The following is a 23,495-nucleotide window of genomic DNA, read 5'->3' as shown; positions in this document are numbered from 1 at the left end:
TTTTTTTTTTAATTTTTTTTTCAACTTTTATTTATTTTTGGGACAGAGAGAGACAGAGCATGAACGGGGGAGGGGCAGAGAGAGAGGGAGACACAGAATCGGAAACAGGCTCCAGGCTCTGAGCCATCAGCCCAGAGCCTGACGTGGGGCTCGAACTCACAGACCGCGAGATCGTGACCTGGCTGAAGTCAGACGCTTAACCGACTGCGCCACCCAGGCGCCCCTAGATAAATTTTTAAAATAATCTTGAACCTATGCTTTTTTCTAATCGTCAAATACTAAATTCTCTCTCTTTTGAGCCTCCCCCCTTTTCCTGTTATTCTATTTCATTTGAAATTTAAGCCCCAGACTACTGCTATGAAATTACTTTATCATAAATCTTAGCTTTCACTGTATTTTATATATTATAATATATAAATATTATATATTTGAATCATAACATCTATTATTTATAATAATTTATTTAAAGGTTGTCTTTTTTAATATGAAAAATGGAAGGATATACACATTCTACAAGCAAAATTTACCCAGCCTAAGAAGGAAGTAAAACTTTCACTTCTAGCTTAAATCATATAATCAATTAGCCAACCAAAAAACTTCAAAAATTACTAGTATAATCTTATTTACAGAAAAATTACTGTTTCTATTCTTAATAAATTCTAAGTCTATTTTGCAATTCAAAATACTCAGATTTGGTTTTAAGACAGTAAGGAATAATAAGCATCATACAAAACAGTTACAACTTTATAACCTTCACATTGGTTTAACATAGACTGATGTATTACATATATAGTTATTGCTAATTATAGCCCAAGAAACCCCCATTTAAGATTTTCTATGATATGAAGTCTTATAACAGCCTACTACTTCTATACTGTTTTTTTATCCAGCAGTGACAACATAATTAAAGTAATAAAAACTGAAATAAAAATACATGTTGTGGGAAATGCCCCAAGCCACTTTTTTCATGTGTGCATAAAGGCTTTCACATACAAATTTATTTTTAAGTTGGTTTTATTTTGAAAGAATCTCAAACTTATAGAAAAGTTGCTAGTACAACAAACTTTTTAAAATCTGGAACCATCTGAGAGTAAATTGCTAGCATGATGCTCTGTTATACCTAAACATCTTAGCATGTAATTTTACACCATAAGGGGTTTTCTAGATAACCACAACACAATCATCAAGATCAGTAAATTAGCACTGATACATTACTACCATTTAATCCTCAGACCCCCTCAAGTTTTGCCATTTGTCCTAATACTATCCAATTCAGAATTACGTGTTGCTTTTAGCTGCTGTATTTCTTTAGTTTCCTAAAATCTGGAAAAGTTGTACAGTCTTTCCTTGGTTTATATAACCTTGACACTTTTGAAGATTACAGGCCAGTTACTTTGTATTATATGTCCCTCAGTTTTGGTTTCTTAGATGTGTCCCTATGATTAGATTCAGGTCATACATCTTTAGTAAGAATATCACAGAAGTGATGCTGTGTTGTTCACATCGCATTCCATCAGGTGACACAGGTTTTTGATCTCGTGACTGGTATATTAACCTGATCACTAGACTAAAAGGTGATACCTGCCAAACTTCACCATAAAGACACTCTTCTTTTTTGTAGTCAGTGAGTCTTCTGTAGGGACATAACTTGGAGCTACATAAATATCCCCTTCTTCATCAAACTTTCAACTTGCTCATTTCACTCAGTATTGCCTCATGGTTTCCTATTGTATTCAATGGGTTTATAATCCATTACTATCACAGTGTGTCTTTTGAACATGTCCCTACCAGTCTTTGAGCAACTTTACTTTCTGGCACAATTAATTCTAGGTTTATCTTATTCTTTCCCTGCCCCAGCCCTTGAATCAGCCGTTTCTCCAAGGAGCCCTGGCAGAATTGCCCCTCCTATGTAGACACCCTTCTCACACAACACTTGTACTCAGATATCCCAAGCCAGCTGCCCCTCCACAAGGTGCCCTTCTCACCTGCTTGGGCTTTAACACCTCATATTGGTCTTCTTCCCCATTCCACACCCTCCCTACTTTGCTCAGGCTCTAACACCCTGTTGTGTGCCACTATAGCTCCCCCCACTTGGTATGGATGCCCACCTTACTTGTCCTCACCTAATGGCTTTAGGAATATACTGTTCAAAAAGACAGAAGTAATGCAATTCATCCTCACTGCTGAAAGATCTGATTTTTTCAACAGAAGCTACAAATCTCAATTTTTATGTGGAATCTATTTTTAAGTGCTGTCAACTCACTCAAAATTTCTAAAAACAATACACAGACCTTACAAGACATGTTTACAGAATCTCAGTTGGAAACCACAAGTTTACAACCTACTTTTCAGAGTTCATTTTTTGTATCCTACCGAGACTGCTAGAGAATCTTTTAAAATTTTCTTTTGGTTTCTATAGAAAATAACTTCCAGAGCCTTGCTCTACTTGTGAGTTTTTAGGATAGTATTTCCTTTCTCTTGCTGCATGAATTTTCCATAGTCTATACGCACAGCTTCTGTCCTGTTTCTAGCACCCGGAACCCTTTTAAATATGCCACTTAATGAAATAGGACCTTCTTCTCCCTCCACTGTCTGCATTTCTGACACTCTGACCTAGTAAAATACGTAAAGAACTAAAATCACCAGTTTGTACTACTCAAGTGTTCTTCCTGCTCTATACCAGTAGTTCTCAACCTTGGCTTGGCATGTTAGAATCATTTGGGAAGCTTTTAAAACTCAAGATACCTAGAGCAAATCCCAGACCCAAATAGCGTGGGGGTGGGACTATGACATCAGTAATTTTATTATGCGGTATTTCATTATGCAGGCAAGACTGAGAACCACTGGTCTCAAACTTTTTCTGTAAAGGGGCAAACAATAAATATTTTAGGCTTGTCTCTGTCAAACTACTCATTTCTTCATTCTAGTACAAAAGCAGCCATAGATAACATGCAAACAAATTAGTGTGGCCATATTCCAGTAAGCCATTATTTATAAAAACTGGGAGCAGGCTGGATCTGACCACAGGCCACGGTCTGTCAACCCCTGTTCTACACCCATATACAGGACATTAGTTTGGAGCCTTTATCTAAAATGGATACCATCCAACACTAACTCTTTAGTTCTAAATCTCTAACACAACTACCAGCCTAAGAATTTTGGGAAGCTGAGAGTCTATGACTGGCTACAGAAAGAGAGAGTACTATGACTGGGAAATGCTGCTCAAATAATCAGCACACATATGATAAAGGGATGGTTCCTATCACTGAGTAGATCTAAGAATTATCTGATATGCTTATTAAAACACAGGTTCTCAGGCCACAACCCTACTAATTCCAATTCTGGTGTTCTGGTGAAAGGCCCAGGAAACTGCATCTTAAATGAGTACACCAGTGATGAGGATGCAGATGTGTGCTTCTTACACAGTTTAGACATGCTGCCATTGTGGTACACAACCCCTGTGAGCAATACAGGAAGTTTAGCATCCCTGAACCTCATCCATCAAATGCTGGTAGAGCCCTTCAGTTACTCTGACAAATACGGTACATTCTCAAATTCCCTCTGGGGAAGAAGTACCACCCCTAATGTGATCCAGCCCATAAGCAGAAAGGATCAATGGTTTCCTACTACTTTCAGGCTGATGGGCTAATTACAGGAGATGCACATCTATTCCTAATGTTCATTATATTCTCTAACACCATTCCTTCCTTCCAGTCTTCCCTGCTCAAAACCATTTTCCAGGGACACTTGGGTGGCTCAGGTGGTTGTATCTGACTCTTGATTTTGGCTCAGGTCATGATCTCACAGTTTGTGGATTCGAGCCCTGCATCACGCTCTGCGCTGCAGTGCAGAACCTGCTTGGGATTCTCTGTCTCTTTTTACCCCTTCCCCACTTGCACATGCTCTCTTTCAAAATAAATAAATAAACTTAAAAAAACATCTTCCACAGGGTCATCAGTGTTACAACTACCTAAAATACGGAATTGACTATGCCATTCCTCTATGTAAAACCCCTTTTCAAAAGCTTCCTACCAAGGATCTCCAAGACCATTAAGTGGGAAAGAGAAAAAAAACAAAAACAAAAAAAGCCCTTGAGCACAATAAAGTACAGCAAAGTACCTATATGATTCCACTTTTTAAATATATGTATGTATATTCTTGTAATGGTATAGATCCTTTCTGAAGAATACACAAAAAATAATCTTCAGAAGACTGATCACGGTAAAAAGATGGCTTATTTTTCAATGTATTACTTTGTCCATTAAAAAAATGGTTGGGGTGCCTGGATGGCTCAGTCAGCTAAGTGTCCGACTCTAGATCTCGGCTCAGATCTTGAGTTCATGGTCATGAATTCAAGCTCCACATTAGGAGTGAAGCCTACTCAAAATAAGTAAATAAATTTTTTTAAAAAAGGATAACCACACTTTCAAAAGGAAAAAATGTAAAAGACAAACAAAAACCTCTTTTATTAAAAAAATTCATACTTATGTGACTTTTTAGGTGCTCCCTATCCATAAAACATCCATCTGTATCCTCTACTTCTACTAGCCCTTAAGAATTTAGTTTTGGCATCACCTCCTTAATAAAGAGTCTTCCCTAAATAGGGTCCTATTTTCTGTGAAAACATCAGGCAGAAATGAAAATATGTTTCTATGTATTTGTCACTCTAATTCAAACTTGGCTACGAGCTCCCTGAATTTATATCCTACAAACTCAGTACCTATCCCATAAAAAAAGTACCTGTTACACTAGTTATTACAGGTGAGCCATTATTCCAAATACTGACTTTTTGAAACACTTCTAAACAGCTCATTTATTATTTATAGATTGTCCGTACAAATAATGCGACAAGGCTCTTATAACGGAGACTGGATGTAAAAAATGGTAGTTTTGATACCTCTGGTACTAGTTTTTCAGCATCTAAAAAGTCTCAAATACAGATGCAAGTAGTATGATAGTAACAGAAGCAGGTAAGAAAGAAAGCTTGGATTTAATAATGGCTATAACTGTAGAAAACAAAAGTCAAGAGGACCTAGTTCCAGTTGAGATCAATAGACATTTACTAAAACATGGCACCCAGGTCCTTAAGAACTTCCAGGTCCTTTTAGCAGTGTTCTTGAACTTCCTCCAAGTTTTTCTAGGTAACTACACATCTCAAAAGCCCAAAGCTTGAGATGTTTTAGTAACAATGCCAGCAGCTCTTCAGCTCAGTGTGTGAGGAAATGAAACATCACAGTGGTGAGTAGATAGCAAGAAAAACTAAACAAAACAATGGTGTATTTGAGAATGTAGTAAATATGGCCACCTTTGGTAGAGGGTATTTTTTAATACTCCCTTTAAAAGGGGGAGCCCTAATACTCCCTAAAATGGGAGAGCCTGACTGACTCAGTTGGTTGAGCTCACAGTTTGTGAGTTTTATATATAAAAAAGAAAATTATAAAATCAGGGGGAAAGAATACCAAGAATACCAAACCAGGCTAATAAATGCACAATATGTGTTTCATCTGTAAGGAAAGATCACAATGTGTCCACCTGGTAGAATCTGAAAGAAAGGAGAGCCAACATTTACTCAACAAACATTTAATGAGTGTAAATTATGCACCAAGCTCATCTTTCATCGATACAAGGGTGCTAAGTGAAACTTAAAGAACAGAAGATAACCAAAAGGTTAAAACACAGCCTTGAAGTTACCAAGCACTAAATCAAATCTGAGAAAATAATTCTACATAGGACACAGACAGATGCTATTCAACACAGTCATTTATATGGCAAAAAGAACACAAAGTAGAAAAAATAAGTAAAAACTACAAAATAAAAGGTCAAAATTTGCTAGTCTAATTGATTACATACTAATTTTACCTTTTTTTAAATTTAATAACCTAAATAAACAAAACAGACCTATAGATTATAAAATGATAAAACAGGTATCTCCTCCCCAACCCAAAAGAAAACTGTAAGGGGGAAGGGGTAAGACATACACTCAAGTCTCTTCAGACATAAGACATTCTTTACTGTTTTTGAACATCTCCAGAAAAAGTCAACCATACAATCATTTCAGCGAATGTTTCAGCATTTGACGACTCACTCTTCACAAATGCACTCTAGACTTCCTGGGGATCACAAAACCTTGTCAGGCCCACTGCCCCTTGTGCTGATCCTGGTTTTGCCATCCTACAGGGGAAGAAAGCTTCCCTTCTCTCCTTCAGAATATACTGTTGTCTGGACTTTGCCTAAATGTTCTTCTATCCTTCAACTCCCTCCCCCGCCCCCGCCAGCCACCACCCCTCCAGCCATGTGCTACCCCTCACACCAATCTGCCGAGCTGAAAGCAACTGGCTTCTAATCCCTTAGTTACTTTAAGTGCAGCCTAAGCAAGCAGGATAAAATACCACTGAGAGAAACCTGAAGATATTATAGCTTCAGAGTGAAGATAATATGCACAATTTTTATTCTTTTCCATATAAACTGACATTTAAGAAATCTGCTTCATGCATCCAACAAATGTATACTGAATCCTTACCACATGCTAAGCCCTGTGACAACACTGCATCTTTGTTGTTCAAGTTTCACAAGTGATAGCTATGTAGCCTATTCCACTAGGCAATGAAGACCTTAGACGTCCAGACCCACCCTCCATTTCAACAGATGAGGATGACAAAGTAGAAAATCTCTATTATAAGCCTTTCAAAAAGGAGTCCTAACACTGCAGAAACTGAAAAAAATGGTTCCCACACTTTAGCATGCACCATCATCACCTGTTGACTCAGTGGATCCGGGGTAAGGTCTGATAATCTGCAGTTCTGTCAAGTTCCCAGATGTTGATGCTGCTGGTCAGCATTTTGAGATCCACTGCTCCAGATTAGGGGTTGGCAAACATTTCCTCTAAAAGGCCAGATAAATATTTTAAATTTGAGAAGCCAGTCTCTGTTGCAACTACTCGAAGTGCAAAAGCGGCCACAGACAATGTATAAGTGAATGGGTGTGGCCGTGTTCTAATAAATCATTATTTATGGACACTGAAATTTGAATTTCTTATCATTTTCAATAGAATATTTCCATAATATCTTTTCATTTTTTCAACTACTTAAAAATGTGAAACCATTCTTAGCTTGTGAGGTATACAAAAGCAGGCAGTGGGCTAGATTTGGCTAATGAAACATAGTTTGCCAACCCCTGGTTTCTAGATCAATGGTTGGTGCTCAATCCTGGCTCTTCACCAGAAATAGCTCAGAAGCTTTTAAAAGACCCAGATACTTAAGCCCCATCCTGTGAGATTCTGAATTAGTCTAAGCCCTAAGTAATGAACAACCAGGAATAAGAATTACTGATCTTGACCACTATTCTTCCAAGTGATTTCTATTGATATTTAGGGTTTAATAAGCCTTATGAATGAATAAAGGTTTCTTGGGTCAGGTAAGTTTGAAAAATGAAATTTAAAGTCTTTTTACTGTAAGACTTCCCACGATATTATCATAAATATCTAAGAGGATACTATAGTATGCAATATTTTCCAGATTCATTGGACCATCAAATCCATGGATGTAGAATTCTATGAAGCACTTGGGAAACACTGGCCTAAATCTTTCATAAAGAATAACAGATACTTAATATGCAGGTTCATAAAGCTACAGCAAAATCTGAGAGCAGAAATTAATTTAAAAATGAGAAATACAGGGGCGCCTGGGTGGCTCAGTCGGTTGAACATCTGACTTTGGCTCAGGCCATGATCTCGTGGTTTGTGAGTTTAAGCCCTGAGTCAAGCTCTGTGCTGACAGCTCAGAGCCTGGAGCCTGCTTCAGATTCTGTGTCTCACTCTCTCTCTGCCCCTCCCCTGTTCTGTCTCTCTCTCAAAAATAAATAAAACATTAAAAAAAGAGAGAGAAATACAACTGATTCTTTTTTTTTTAAATTTTTTTAATGTTTATTTATTTTTGAGAGACAGAGAGACAAACATAGTGTGAGTGGGGAAGGAGCAAAGAGAGAGGGAGAAACAGAAACAGAAGCAGGCTCCAGGCTCTGAGCTGTGAGCACAGAGCCCGATGCAGGGCTCGAACCCACAAACCCTAAGATCATGACCTGAGCTGAAGTTGAACGTTTAAAAGTGACTGAGCCACCCAGGGGCCCCCGAAATAACAACCGATTCTTATCAGAATAATAAAAAAGAAGAACTTCTGGGGCACCTGGCGGCTCAGTTGGTTGAGCGTCTGACTCTTGATTTTGGCTCAGGTCATGATCTCATGGTTGGGAGATCGAGCCTTTCGTCAGGCTCCATGCTGAGTGAGGAGCCTGCTTAAGATTCTCTCTCTCTCGACTTTAAAAAACAACCTAAAATTGCCTGATTAAACAGTTTCACAAGACAAGACTTCAATTTATCGTAACAAGCATTTCACTAAATCCTCAAATCTAAATATGAAAAAAGCTTTTTTTTTTTTTTTAAGTTTTTAATTTTGAGAGAAAGAGGATGTACAACCTGGGGAAGGGCAGAGAGAGAGAGAGAGAGAGAGAGAGAGAGAGAGAGAGAGAGAATCCCAAGCAGGCTCCGTGTTGTCAGTACAGAGCCCAACACAGGGCTTAATCTCACAAACCATGAGATCATGACCTGAGCCAAAATCAAGAGTCAGACGGGCACTCAACTGACTGAGCCACCCAGGTGCCCCTAAATATGAAAAAAAGGTTTTAAAAATACTTTTGAGAGATCACTTCCATCAAACATTTTTAAAATAGGAATGAATGAGCTTCTGAAATGCTAAATAAAATGAGTCAAAATTGAGATAATGGAGGAAAGTAAAAAAGTATTATTTTTAGATATGATTCACTACCTGGAAAACCTAAAATACCTGATACAACATATACTCAGGAGAACATAACTCTGAGATCTCCGTTATCCGATTACTTTTTAAAATACATTGTCCTCTACAGTAGACAAGTATAGCACATCTCAACTTGTTCTTATTAGAGATAATCGGGAGGGGGGGGGCGGAGCAGGGAAAAGAACTGGATCTAAATTGAAAAGAGGGAAGTAAAGAGCTAAGAAAGGCAAGCTACTTGAAGTCACAGAACTGACAAATGCCAGAGGATGATACGAATCCTTGCATAGTTCCCAAGCCTGCACTCTCCATTTTGCCACAATGCCAAAGGCAACATTAGCTTAATGGATATTTTTTGAACACTTATTATGCACCAAGCACAGGAATACAAAAATGAGTAACATATCATGTTTTAAAGAGACCTAAGTTAAATAAATTGACCCATTTTTTGGTTTAAAACCTAGGTCTCCTAAGGAGTGCCTGGCTGGCTCAGTCAGTAGAGCATGCAACACTTCATCTTGGGGTAGTGAATTCAAGCCCCACGTCGGGCATGAGGCTTAATTTAAAAAAAAAAAAAAAAAAAGTAAAGTATTCTCTAAAACTAGATAAAACCTAGGCTTCCTAAATTCAGATTCAGTGATTCTCCTACCTTATAATCCCTATACGTCTAAAAATCGTATATTCTAATACACAAAGTATAGTATTATTCTTCCTGTGTATAATAAATGCCATTTTAATGGTAGAGATAATTCCAAAGTTTTTATTACAAATGTTATTACAAGAGTACCAAAAAGGATCACAACCCAAAAATGACTTTTGTGTGTGTGTGTTTGCTTTTAAGGCATCCTCAGTGCTGAATGCACACAAAAAATGTAAGAAAACAATTTGGGAATGGGGGAAGGGAGAAGAGGCTGAGTTCTAAGTCAATTTCCAAAGCAAACTCCTTCAATTCAGATATATATATATATGTTTATATATATATAAATATATGTTTATATATAGAAGAAAATACACGAGTGATATGTGAGTCAAAATTTACTGATATTTTAATGTAATCACTTAGAAATGTGAATATTCAAGTGACTTTAGATAGTCATTCTCAGCAGTCTTTTAAGAAAATTTCAGGTAATTCAACATCTGTACAGCTTGGAGAAATGTGGGCTTAAAAATAATAAAGTTCAGTGGATTTATGCTAGATGAACATCTATATTCATTAACAAATCTGCAAAAGGCTCGGTATCACATCTTAACTGTTCAACATTTCTGATCACTGACAAGATAAAGACCAAGAAATTATACTGAAACAGCAAAAAAAACCTTCAGAAAATCACCAATTTCCCTTTCATTTCTCCCATTCCACAAAGTAGAAGCCAAAGCTGGCTATCTGTCATTCTGAGACAAGGGAGAAATATAAAAAGCAAGCAAGGTTTTCCAAAACAACTTGAGAAAAAAAATCCCATGAAAATGCCCTAATAATACAGACCAAAGGGAGACCCATTCAGGAGAAGAACCAGGGAGCAGAGTAAAATAGAAGGACTCTCATCATCTACCAATTAATCTACAAACAATATACATGTAGAGATTCTAATCACTTTAAAAGAAAATAATACATGGGGATATTTGAACTTTAAAAATCATTCTTTGGATAAAGTGATTCTGGTATAAACAGGAGAGAAGTGATTTTCTCAAAACGTTGGTGACCTCTGGCCAAGTAAAATGATGATAAAACCATTTTAAGATAAGGTTTCTTTACAAATAAAAACTATACTTACCACAATCCATTCAGCAATGTTTTCATAGAGCTCTGGACTAAAAATTGCTTTTTTAAGCCTAGCTAGAGGGCCATCAGCATCTACTAATCTGCATCGCATGAAAACATCACAGTAGCCTCTAAAATCATTGCAGGGGGATCCAGGTTGCAAGGTGATGGTTCGACCAACGAAGTGCTTGCTCCACTGCAGAGACCCTGTACTGGCACAAGTTGATGGATCCACTGGAAAAGAAGTGCCAAATATAAGTTGAAGGTCAGATTTCCTACCAGGCTAGCTGGGGAGAGAGGGAGGAAAGGAAAAAACTGCCTAAAATCATTACCATGACATGTTATATAGACTTTCATTTGTTAGGCTAGATAACATCACAGGTAATTTGCCTTAAGTATACAACATATGGGTGCCCGGGTGGCTCAGTCGGCTGAGTGTCCGACTTTGGCTCAGGTTATGATGTCACAGTTCGTGAGTTTGAGTCCAGCATCAGGCTCTCTGCTGTCAGCAAAGGGCCCACTTCTGATCCTCTGTTCGCCTCCCTCTTTGCCCCTTCCCCGCTGGGTTCTCTTTCTAGCTCAAAATAAATAAATAAACTTTAAAAAATACATATATAAACAAATAGCCAGCAACTCTTGACTTAGTACCTACAATGGCTTTAAAACCCTCTAACAGTTTTTATACTAATTATTGCCCTAAAGCTGGAAGGTTTTTGTCTGGCTTATCGTTTTTAAAACACTGTAGGGACGATAATACTAGAAATACAATGCTGCACCACACTTGAAAATTTCCACGGAGGATTGGTTTAGGTGGAAATTATCTGTCCAAACTGGATATCAAACTTTAATCCTTAAAATTTAGCAGAAAAATGGGGTGCCTGGCTGGCTCAGTCAGTAGACCAAATGACCCTTGATTTTGGGGTCGTGAATTTGAGCCCCACACTGGGGGTAGCGTTTACTTAAAAAAATTTTTTTTTTAGGAAACAATTAGGTTTTGAAACAGATTTTATATTCTTGCATTTTAAAAGCTTACTCTTGGGGCGCCTGGGTGGCGCAGTCGGTTAAGCGTCCGACTTCAGCCAGGTCATGATCTCGCAGCCCGTGAGTTCGAGCCCCGCGTCAGGCTCTGGGCTGATGGCTCAGAGCCTGGAGCCTGTTTCCGATTCTGTGTCTCCCTCTCTCTCTGCCCCTCCCCCGTTCATGCTCTGTCTCTCTCTGTCCCAAAAATAAATAAATGTTGAAAAAAAAAAAATTTAAAAGCTTACTCTTCTTCATGCAGCAGACATGGCATAATTCCTTATCATCTTTGCCATCAGAACTGGCACAGGTACACTCCTCCAAGCCATACTTCTCACAGATAGAACCTGCACATTGCTGAAAGAAAAATAAAAGACAAATTATTTAATCCCTATACAGTCAAGCCTATAATTCATAGTAATAGACAAATATACACGTCCAATGCTAATATAATTAAATAGAAATAAAAGTGGGGGGGCAAGCATAGATTAGCATCAGAAACGGATCACATAAACACATTTGAAAAAGAGGTAAGTGCAAAAAATACAGGAAATCTTTCAAAGAAATGACAACTTAAAAAAAATCTAAACAAAACAAAAACAGAGAAGAGATTAGATGAGCATCAATTTTACATTGATTATTGCTCCTTTGTAAGACGAGAAAAATGAAATTTTCCTCATGTACAGGAAAGTGATTATTTAGCCAAGAAAGCTTTAAACACTTCACAGAGAAAATGACCAGAAGAGTTCTTTTATATGGGCTGTTAAAAACTAATTTATAAAGCTCAAAAGCAGTACAAATCATGTGCCTAGTCATACAACTATTTTTCTCTAGAGACCATCAAACATATGCAGTGGAAAGACGAAAGGTAAGTCAGTAACTAATTGAATGCTACCAGGCACTTATGCCACATGATACATGCATGGCTTTATGGGGAAACAGACAGGGCTCTTATTGAAACAGGGACTGGGATTAATGGCTGTAACTCTGCAGCTTTAAATGACAAACAATTATTCTGAAAAAGCAGGTTTTATAAAACTAAATAAAAGCTTATAAGTCAAATGCTTACCCCATTAATGCACACTTGTGTATGCCTATTACAGTCTGTAAAGTTTGGTTTAGGATCAGAGGCTGGGCACAGAGCTGTGATGCCATTACATATTCCTTCTTTTGCACAGTCTGAATCATCCCGACACTTCTCAGTTTTTGATTTGAATGCACACTGTGCTGTACAACAGGGACCTTGACTTGGGCTAGAATTAACATTGAAGTGTTTAAAGAAAATGACTAGGATATTTCCTATATACATAGATATGGTCCTAATTTTTAAATCGTCAATCTCATCTTTTAAATGTTAAGTAGGTTACTGGTATAAAACTTCAAATTTTGGACTAAGAGGCTGCTAAATTTCAACATTTATAAGTGTAAATAAAAAATGATTGTCTTATTTTTACAATCAATGCATACTATATTCAACAGTCTTACTCTACTTGTCTCTAGTGAAATGCTACAATAGCAAATGGATTTAATATCAGGTGAGTTATCAAGTGTTTTTCACAGCACATCATACATTGGTCAATTCATCAATTTTTCTCACATTTATATGCTAAAATCAAACTAGGTACACAGACCAACCATTTAAAAAGTCTTGCACAAACAACATTCTATAGCTTATATCTATCACTACCAAAGCCAGTTTGACAAGTAAAATGATCATACGACACTAATGACAAGAGTCTATGAAATGCTCATTTCCTAAATATTTAAAGTTAAGATTCTAAACATACAGATGACAGTCACATTTTTAAGTTAGGAACTAAACAGTGTGTACTCTATTGAGCATGCCTGCATGTCTTTAACACCCACCACACAAGTTACAATTACAAGCAGCTCCATCTGCCAACCACAGCGCACTTACCAATTCTACTCTGGAAAAATAAATAAAAGCAAATAAAGACAAAGTTTCAAAACCATATGCATCTCTTAATGTCAGTTTTAAATCAGTCCTAAGTGCCTTCAGATGACTGACAGGAGCACGAGCACTACCAGAACCGGCCAGGTACCTGCACTGCTTCCCAGGCTTCAGCTTGCATTTCTTCCCCTCTGGCTGGTTTGCATCATAGCAGCACTCGTCCTTACACTGGTCACTGTAGCCACAGTCACATTCTTCACCTTGCTCTACCATCCCGTTTCCACAAATAGGCTGGCCAGATTCTGAAGACAACAAATAAAACAAAGTAAGCACTGTATGCACATGTTAATTTGATTTAAAATCCACAGGGGCGCCTGGGCGGCTCAGTCGGCTAAGCGTCTGACTTCAGCTCAGTCACGATCTTGCAGTCCGTGAGTTCGAGCCACGCGTTGGGCTCTGGGCTGATGGCTCAGAGCCTGGAGCCTGCTTCCGATTCTGTGTCTCCCTCTCTCTCTGCCCCTCCCCCATTCATGCTCTGTCTCTCTCTGTCTCAAAAATAAATAAAAACGTTAGAAAAAATTAAAATAAAAAAAATAAAATCCACAAACTCTTCAGAGCCTCATTACAAAGGAAGAAGGGATACTTGATGAATACAAAAAGTAGAAAAAGCCAGGAATCTAGAAATTAGGAGATGTAAATTCAATTCTCACAGTGGCTCAGTCACTAACTAGCAATGTAGCCTTGGGCAAGTCACTTCCTTTTTGTGGGGCCTCAGTTTCTTACAGTAAAACAATTTGACATTATGGTCCCCCTGGTCCCCTCGAAGGTTCCTTCTGGGAATGGTAATATCTATTTAGGCCATGCCACATTCAACTTTACTAAACAAAGACTGCACTATTTACATATTGTGTAATTCATACACAAATATGAATTAAGTTAGTGCTTTATCACCCAGAAAAAATTAAACCTTTTGTATTAACAAAAAATTTCAAACTCACATTAGAAGTAGTAAAGAAATAAATACAATGAACTCCCATGTACCACTTAGCTTAAACAACTATCAACAAAATGCTATAAACAATTCCACCTAACATATTTATTTGTTCTTGTAAATACTCCAGGATGAATCTAAGAGTTAGGCGTTTTTTGTTTTTGTTTTTTAATCTAACCATAATAGCATCATCACATCTAACAAAATTAACAATATGCTTAATAACATCTAATAGCCAATCCATGTTCAATTTCCTCAACTGTCTTTTTACAATTGGTTTATTTAAACCAAGTTCCACACAAGGCTCCTCAACCCCATACCTACTTTTGGTGGATGGTTGATATGTGTCATATGTTTTTTTAATATATAACAACATACTCCCTCTGTTTTTTTTATTTTTACACTATTTACTTGTTAAAGAAATTGGATCATTTTGTCTAATGGAATTTCCCACATTGTGTTTGGCTGACTGTATCCTAGCCAACAAATATATTTTTTAAACGTATGTTAATTTTGCTCCTCAGCTAGACCCAAGCTCCTTTAGGGAAGAACCACATATTATTTATATCTTTTGTATTCCCACAGAGCCTAGCCATATTGGATCAAATCTTGGCTCATTAAAGTTAGACAGTCTGGTCTAAACATGGTGAATAATTTTAGAAAAAATTTTAGGGTCTTTTAAAGTTCTTTAATTTTGTCAATGGGGCTTAAAATCGAAAGAGGAATGTTACTCTTTTAAGTTCATAAAATCACAGAACTTTAGCCATCTGTAGGGAAATGATAAAAATCAAATGTCTTCACTTTACTGAAAAGAAAACGAAGTTTCAGAGAGCCTGTGACTTGCTGTAACCACACGCTCCAGTATGGGCAAATAGCAGACCAGACCCAGGATTCTGAGATCTAAAATGTGATGCTCTGCTCTTTCTGCTACATCAAATCAATGTGGGAAACAGTTGTAGCACAACTGTTGTAGTTGTAGGCTTCAAATTGAGAACTGAGTAAATAGAAGGGAACACATCTTAAACACAAGGCATATCTGAATCCAAACTACTCTAGAAAGACTAGCTTTGTATTTGGAAAGTGCATTCTTATCCTTAACCACATCAAATATTAAAGGAAATCTTAGAGCTAACTGAAGTTCTATCCGTCTCTTTCATTTTATACCACCTCTTTTGTTCTCTAGAACTAGAAGCATGCACATGGACATATATACCAAGTAAATAAAAATGATTTTTCTAAGGTCTAGTAATAATCATTTCAGAATTCATGTGACATGTAATTCAGGAAAAAAGGAAAAATGATCAAGTTAGAAAACCTCTGATGCAATATTTACTACACATTGGTTTTTATCTCACACAGAAATATTACCTCAAATAAGCTATAACACATAGGGGAGCAAATTTAATTTAATTTAAATGCAAAAATTATAATATATACATATCTCGTTACAATTTAAGAAATTTTCCTACCATAAGACCTATAAAACAATATCTCATTTAAAAAAAATTTTTTTTTCAACGTTTATTTATTTTTGGGACAGAGAGAGACAGAGCATGAACGGGGGAGGGGCAGAGAGAGAGGGAGACACAGAATCGGAAACAGGCTCCAGGCTCCGAGCCATCAGCCCAGAGCCCGACGCGGGGCTCGAACTCACGGACCGCGAGATCATGACCTGGCTGAAGTCGGACGCTTAACCGACTGCACCACCCAGGCGCCCCAACAATATCTCATTTTTAAAAGACCACTTCAATCAGAAAGTTTATTGTGAAAACCCGGTTTACAAATGAACAATCTCTGCAGCACTTCTACATTAAGAAGTTTTAGAGAAACTACCAGTGATAACAACAATGGTAACATGAGTGTAATTTTAATATGCCCTTTTAAAACAAATAGAAGGCCTTAAAAGAAAAAGCCAATCAAAATAAGTAAAAATCGAAATTTGGACCTGACCAAAATTTTATTTTTCTGGGAATGATTCTGGGAAGAGGATAAAATGACAAGCTACAGAATGGGAAAAAATATTTGCAGATCAATATCTGACAAAGGACTAGTATCTAGGCTGTGTAAAGAAGTCTTAAAACTCGACGCCGAGGTGGCTGAGCTGGTTAAGCTTCTGACTTCAGTTCAGGTCATGATCTCATGGCTCGTGAGTTTGAGCTGTCAGCACAGAGCCCGCTTCAGGTCCTCTGTCTCCCTCTCTCTCGCCCATTCCCCGCTGGTGTTCTCTCTCTCTCTCTCTCTCTCTCTCTCTCTCTCTCCCCCTCTCTCTCTCTCTCTCTCTCTCTCTCTCTCACACACACACACACACACACAATAAACAAACAAACACACTTAAAAAAAAAAACTTTTAAAACTCAACAGAAAAAAACCCAATGAGAAATGGCCACGAAACATGGACATTTCACCAAAGAAGATATACAGGTGGCAAATAAGGACATGAAAAGATGATCAACATTTTTACTCACCAGAAAAAATACAAATACAAAAACCACAACACAATATCACTGTCCTATCAGAATGGATAAAATAAAAACAGTAAAAATGCCAAAAGCTGGCAAAGATACAGAGAGATCAGATCACTTATACATTGCTGATAGGAATCTAAACTAATACGTCCACGCTGGAAAACACTTTGAGAGTTCTGTATAAATAAGAGCAAACAATTACTATTTGATCCATTAACTGGATTTGGGGGCACTTATCCCAGAGAAATTAAACCTTTATGTTCTCATAAAAAACCTGCACATAAATGTTTATAGCTGCTTTCTGCATAATAGCCAGAAACTGAAGACAGCCCAGACAGCCTTTAACAGGTGAGTGGTTTAGACAAACTGTGGAACATCCATACCATTGAACACTACTCAGCAATAAAGACAAACTCCTGATACAGATAACAATTTGAATGCATCTTCAGGGAATTATGCTGAGTGAGAAAAAGCCAATCTCAAAAGGTTTAAATATTATGTGATTCTATTTATATAACATTTTTGCAGTGACAAAATTTTAGAAATGGAGAATAGTGAGGGAATTAGCAGGACGGAGGGAGGTGTGTTTGCCCTCAGGTAACTTACATCTTGTCAAACAGGACAGGAACCCAAACACACGTAATACAAGGTAGAATATTTAGAACACATTAAATGCCACAAGAGAAGCATAGCAGGTGAATGGACACACAAAATGTGGTATATCCACATAACGGAATATTATTCAGCCATAAAAAGAATGGCATTCTGATACATGCTACAACTTGAATGCATGCTAAGTGACATAAGCCAGATATGGAAGGTCAAATATTGTCTGATCCCACCTATATGAGGTACCTAGAAATGGCAAATTCAGAGACAGAAAATAGATTAGAAGTTACCAAGAGCTAGGGAGAGAGGGAAGCAGGAATTACTGCTTAGTGATTGCACAATTTCTATTTGGAGGGATGAAAAAGTTTGGAAATGAATAGTGATGATGGTAGCACATCACTGTGAATGTACTTAATGCCACTGAATTATAACTTAAAATTAGTTCAGATACACATTTTGTGTATTTTTTATTTCTATTTATTTTATTTATATCATACATGTTTTATACCTTTTTTTCTTTACCATTAGAAAACAAGAATTTCATGGTGGCTTTATTCATATTGTCCAAACCTGAAGAGCCCAGGTGTTCATCAACAGAAGAGTGGATGAGTGAAGTGTGATATATTCATACAATGCAATACTAAGCAATAAAATAGAACAAAACACTAATGATGAATCTCAAAATATGCTGAATGAAAGCAGCATAAGGTTTTTCTTCCCACAAAAGAATAAAAACCATATGATTCCACTTATATGAAGTAAAACAAGCAAAATTTCTCTATAGTTAAATAAATCAGAATAATGGTTGCCTATGAGAGTGTCCTGGGGGGAAGAAAATGACCAGGAAGGGAAATGAAAGAACTTTCCGGAGTGACAGAAATATTCTCTATTTTGATAGGTGCTTAGGTTACACAGGTAAATACATTTGTCAAAGCTCATTAAATGGTGGACTTATGGTACAACATTTCACTTATGTTAATTTAAAAAAAAAAAAGAAGAACCACAAAGAATACTGAACTTTAGTCAATTATACAGGCTGAAGTATTTGGGAGTGAAGTACACTTATGTCTACAATCCACTTTACAACAAAAAACATGGATGGAGGGGATGGATAAGTTAATAAACAGCGACAGAGTAAATACAGCAGAGTTGTAATAGTTATTAAATGCAGATGGTAGGTGCATGGGTGTTTCAAATTTTCTGAATGTTTGAAAATATATGTTGGGAAAATATACATACCAACAAAACAGTTGTTTCTCTTCTTCTCAAGAACTTGGCTTATATTTCTAATACTACAGAGTGAGAATTTATTGTTGTTAAGTTTGTCCCCGGATGTTGCTCTTGCATACATGATGTAATTGCCATTTTCTTTTTGTCCTAAATTCTTAGATTCTCCTGGAGTGCACTCTGTTCCAGAATCATGCTGCCAAACAGAATATAGAGTTACATAAACAGGAAGTAAAATAAGGTTTTCGGGTCATCTGACTGAATGTAATTTTCTCACCAGAAGAACAATGGAAGCTTGTGGACTCTCCTGTAAAAAAAGATCCTACAATTGTTTTAGACTGTGAGAAGGAAAACAATTTGCTCTTTTAGGGGTCCTGTCTTAGAAGGGAAGGAAAAATGAGTGCAGGTCTAGCCACAACAATTTATAGCTCTGTAAATAGGAAGTAGAATGGAGGACAAACCATGATAAAGTCTATCAAAAATAAGTTCACCATGCACCACTATGTTTATTGCAGCATTATTTACAATAGCCAAATTATGGAAGCAACCCAAATGTCCACTGACAGATGAATGGATAAAGATGTTGTACATATATACAACGGAATATTATTTAGCAATAAAAAATGAAATCTTGCCATTTGCAACAACATGGATGAAGCTGGAGAGTATAATGCTAAGTGAAATAAGTCAGTCAGAGAAAGACAAATACCATATGAATTCACTCATGTGGAATTTAAGAAACAAAAGAAATGAACAAAGAGAGGAGGGAAAGAGAGAGAAAGTGAGAGACAAACCAAGAAACAGACTCTTAACTTCAGAGAACAAACTGATAGTTACCAGAGGGGAGGTGGGCAGGGGGGTGTGGATGGAATAGGTGAAGGGGATTAAGAGTACACTTATCACAATGAACACTGAGTAGTGTATGGAATTGCTGAATCACTGTATTGTCCACCTGAAACTAATATAACAGTGTATGTTAACTCCACTGGAATTAAAATTAAAAACAATAAAAATGAAAAAAAATAAGCTTGCCTACTTTCAAAACTAGTAACAGGAATATAAACTTAAAATGACTATTCTTTAACATATATGACATTCCTTACTATGACTAGTTCAGAGAAGACAGAGATGGGGAAAAACAGGAAACAAAAGAGAATGGCATGAGGCTAAGTACATACAAGATAGACATCTAACAGAGTTGACTTATTAACTAAGTACATAAAAAAGATAAGTAAATGCTATTTTTAAATGAAAATTAAGAAAAGCTAAGAGGTAAAACTAAAACACTGTTTTCAGAATAAAACAGGAGACGTACATGTATATGTACACAAAATATTTATGGTGTTGGCAAATATTACTGAAGTATCAGATACATACAGAAAAGTGCAAAGTACCAACTATAGCTCCATGAGTTTTCTCAAAGTAAATATTCTTATGTGACCAGTGCTGAGATTAACTAACAGAATACTACCAGATCACAGAAGCTTCCCCCTCCTTCCTTCCTCCCCCAGGAGGTATACATTAAACAAACAAACAAACAAACAAACAAACAAACAAACCAGGGCACCTGGGGGGCTCAGTTGGTTAAGCATCGGACTTCAGCTCAGGGCATGATCTCACAGTTCATGAGTTCGAGCCCCGCATTCGGGCTCTGTGCTGACAGCTCAGAGCCTGGAGCCTGCTTTGGATTCTGTGTCTCCCTCTCTCTCTCCCCCTCCACTACTCCTGTTCTGTCAGTCTGTCTCAAAACTAAACAAACATTAAAAAACAAACAAACAAACCTCACAATGCTCCTCACACAACAATGCAGAACTTGTCAGAAAGGGTGAACATATTTGGGTCCTAGAGTAAAGTTCTTCTATTTAATTAAATTGTCATTTGAATACAATTCTACCCTCCAGAAAGAAAGAATGCCCAAGGGCATTCTGTTTCTTCTTGGAGCCCATCTAAGTTACTTTCATTTTCTACTCCCTAATCTGAAGCAACTATTTTTTTTAAGATTTACTATTATTATTATTATTATTTTATGTAAGTCATCTCTACACCCAGGATGGGACTTGAACTTACGATCCCAAGATCGTGTTACATGCTCTTCCAACTGAGCCAGCCAGGCAACCCTTGAAGCAACTTAAAAAGCAACTTAAAAATAAGACCTCTACTATCACATTTATTCTTTATGATACCTCCTGCTGTTCTCCTGAAAATACATTCAGCATTTAACAATTCTTTACTGTTCTCCAATATTAGCTTGCTTTATATTTTCATTCTATAGAATTCAATTTGGTTTATGATAATATAGGACACTGAAATTATTCTCAGCATTAGAATTTTAGAAAAAGAAAATAAATCCCAAAACTGTATAACTCTTGATATTATCACAAAATATTTTATACATTTCAATTCAATAAATATTAGCATGTGTCCAGTATTCTAGGAGGAACTAAAACAGAATATAAAAATACAAGGATGAGTTAAGCACTATCCCTAGCCCTTAAAGGCCTTACAATCTACTTTAAAGAGATAGCATATTTTGAAATCCCTGCCTAGTCTCTTTGTCCCATAAATCCATTACAGGTTAATGAAGAGTACCTGGCTGGCTCAGTTGGTAGAGGGTGTGACTTTTTTTTTTTTTTTTTTTTTTTTTTTTTATTGAGAGACAGAGACAGACAAAGCATGAGCAGGGGAGGGGCCGAGAGACGGGGAGACACAGAATCCGAAGCAGGCTCCAGGCTGTGAACTGTCAGCACAGAGCCCGATGCGGGGCTGGAACTCACAAACCACGAGATCATGACTTGAGCCGAAGTCGGACGCTTAACCAACTGAGCCACCCAGGCGCCCCTAGAGTGTGTGACTCTTAATCTTGGGGTCGTGAATTCAAGCCCCACATTGGGCACAGAGCTTGCTTGCTTATTTACTTGCTTATATACATACACACAAACAAACAGGTATCACTAATCAATTATTACTTAACTAGCCCAAAGGACATTGTAATCGATCATTCTTAATGGCAATGGAAAGAGTAACAGGTTATAAACGAGACTACCAGCTATTTGTATTTGTCATCCTCACAACAGGGGACAAACAAACACACCAATAATCAAAACATACAACAGAATATACAGGCTATCTTGACCGTACCCCAAAAAGTGCTGAGAGTTCAAACAGTTTTACAAAGAAACTCTAATCTTAGTTTGACAAGAAAACGGAAAAACTTTTCTCTGACTGTAAAAACAATACATACTCTTTCAGAAAATTTAGAAAATATAGATTAAAATTTTCTATCATAATCAACCAACCATAATAACTACTATTAACAGTTCGGTCCACAGTATTTCTGACCTGACTTGTACCTAGTCATACCATATTTTAATGCAAAATTTGAACTATACCATTTGTACAGTTACATACATGGTTTCTTTCAGCTTAACAGTATAAGGCAAGCACTGATTTTTAAATGATTGCAGAGCATTCCAGGATACTTTCCTATTGTGGGGTCATTTAGGCTGCTTAAAATTCTTTGCTACTAAAAATGAAACTGCAGTGGGTACTTTTTATTTTTTAATGTACATAAATCTTTGGCAGATTCTGCATTTTTCTTTTAGTTGGATTCCCAGTGGTAGTTTCTGATCAAACATTTTAAGGGTCTTGATATCTACTGACAAGTAACTGAAAAAGGGGCTATATCAATTTATATTACATAATAACATGGATCAAGATTTCAGTAGGCAGAGATGGGAAGGAACTGGATTTCTGGCAGAAGGAAAATTTTCAAGGACTATAAATTACTTATTTTGACACGAGAAGGCAGTTAACACTGGAAATATACTTAAACCCAAATGATGGAAAGCCCTAAATGCTAAGATTAGGAAACTGTATCAGCAATATTAGTAGGTACAGGACATAAGGTTGTAAACACAAGTGACATGATCAAAACAATCAGAACTATAACCTAGACAACGATTACTTTGGTAAGAGTAAACACATAACTTGCATACTGAGAGACAGAAACTAGTGTCATTATGATTATAACTTCCCAAAGTTTTAATGGTTAACAACAGGTGTGCAGTAAAGATTTGGGATAAGATAAATAAATAAAAGAGACAGTGTGAACCACTCAGAGAGAAAGTAGCACTGACAAAGTACAGATGTACAACAGGAGAGATAAAGACAGATTTCAGATAAAGATGTCAAAGGGGATCGGCTCAGGAATTTATGGTTCTGGCTGCTCTATTAAAGTACTTATAAATATTTACCCCACATAGGAATGGGGTGTGATTGAGCATGGTAGAGTCATTAAAAGTAATCTCGTATGAGGAAAAGATAGCAGACTATGCAAAGAATGCGGACCAATTTATCCATTAAACAAAAAGCATTAAGTAATATGAAATTAATATACTAAAAAAAGAAAATCTCTGGCAGCTGGGTAGAGAACAGATTACACAGGAAATGAAGAGAACAGATTATAGATTTCCTACTCCACATGTGGTCTGCAGACCAGGGGCAGCTACAGCATCACCTGAGAGTGTCTTAAAAATTCAGAAACTTGCCTCCCCCAATGGAAATGGAATCTGTATTTTAAGATCCCTGGTAATTTGTATGCACATTAAAAATTGGGAGGCCCTAGACTAAAGGACAGAGCAGTAGCTAAAGGATACCACAACTCCCCTAGTAAGGGCTGGAATCAAAGGGACTGGGAGAGAAAAGAGAA

At 37.0% G+C, this 23,495-nt stretch overlaps 1 protein-coding gene across 2 annotated transcripts in view; it reads right to left on the bottom strand.

The window, feature by feature from the left end:
- ADAM10 (ADAM metallopeptidase domain 10) overlaps window positions 1-23,495 on the bottom strand; it is a 133,616-nt gene that overhangs the window by 4,949 nt on the left and 105,172 nt on the right. Inside the window, exons 10-15 of one of the 2 annotated variants that reach the window (XM_043555322.1) lie at window positions 18,800-18,983; window positions 13,647-13,797; window positions 12,653-12,836; window positions 11,832-11,940; window positions 10,580-10,800; window positions 6,763-6,882 (exon numbers count right to left, since the gene is read on the bottom strand). In XM_043555322.1, the coding sequence (XP_043411257.1) occupies window positions 6,832-6,882; window positions 10,580-10,800; window positions 11,832-11,940; window positions 12,653-12,836; window positions 13,647-13,797; window positions 18,800-18,983 (900 nt within the window). In that variant the 3' untranslated portion in view covers window positions 6,763-6,831. Of the gene's footprint in view, window positions 1-6,762; window positions 6,883-10,579; window positions 10,801-11,831; window positions 11,941-12,652; window positions 12,837-13,646; window positions 13,798-18,799; window positions 18,984-23,495 lie in introns of those variants that run through there. The other variant, XM_043555321.1, reaches the window with a different exon arrangement.

Source organism: Prionailurus bengalensis, chromosome B3, assembly GCF_016509475.1.
Source record: "Prionailurus bengalensis isolate Pbe53 chromosome B3, Fcat_Pben_1.1_paternal_pri, whole genome shotgun sequence".
Taxonomy (NCBI): Eukaryota; Metazoa; Chordata; class Mammalia; order Carnivora; family Felidae; genus Prionailurus; species Prionailurus bengalensis.
This window is presented reverse-complemented; position numbering and strand designations above follow the sequence as displayed.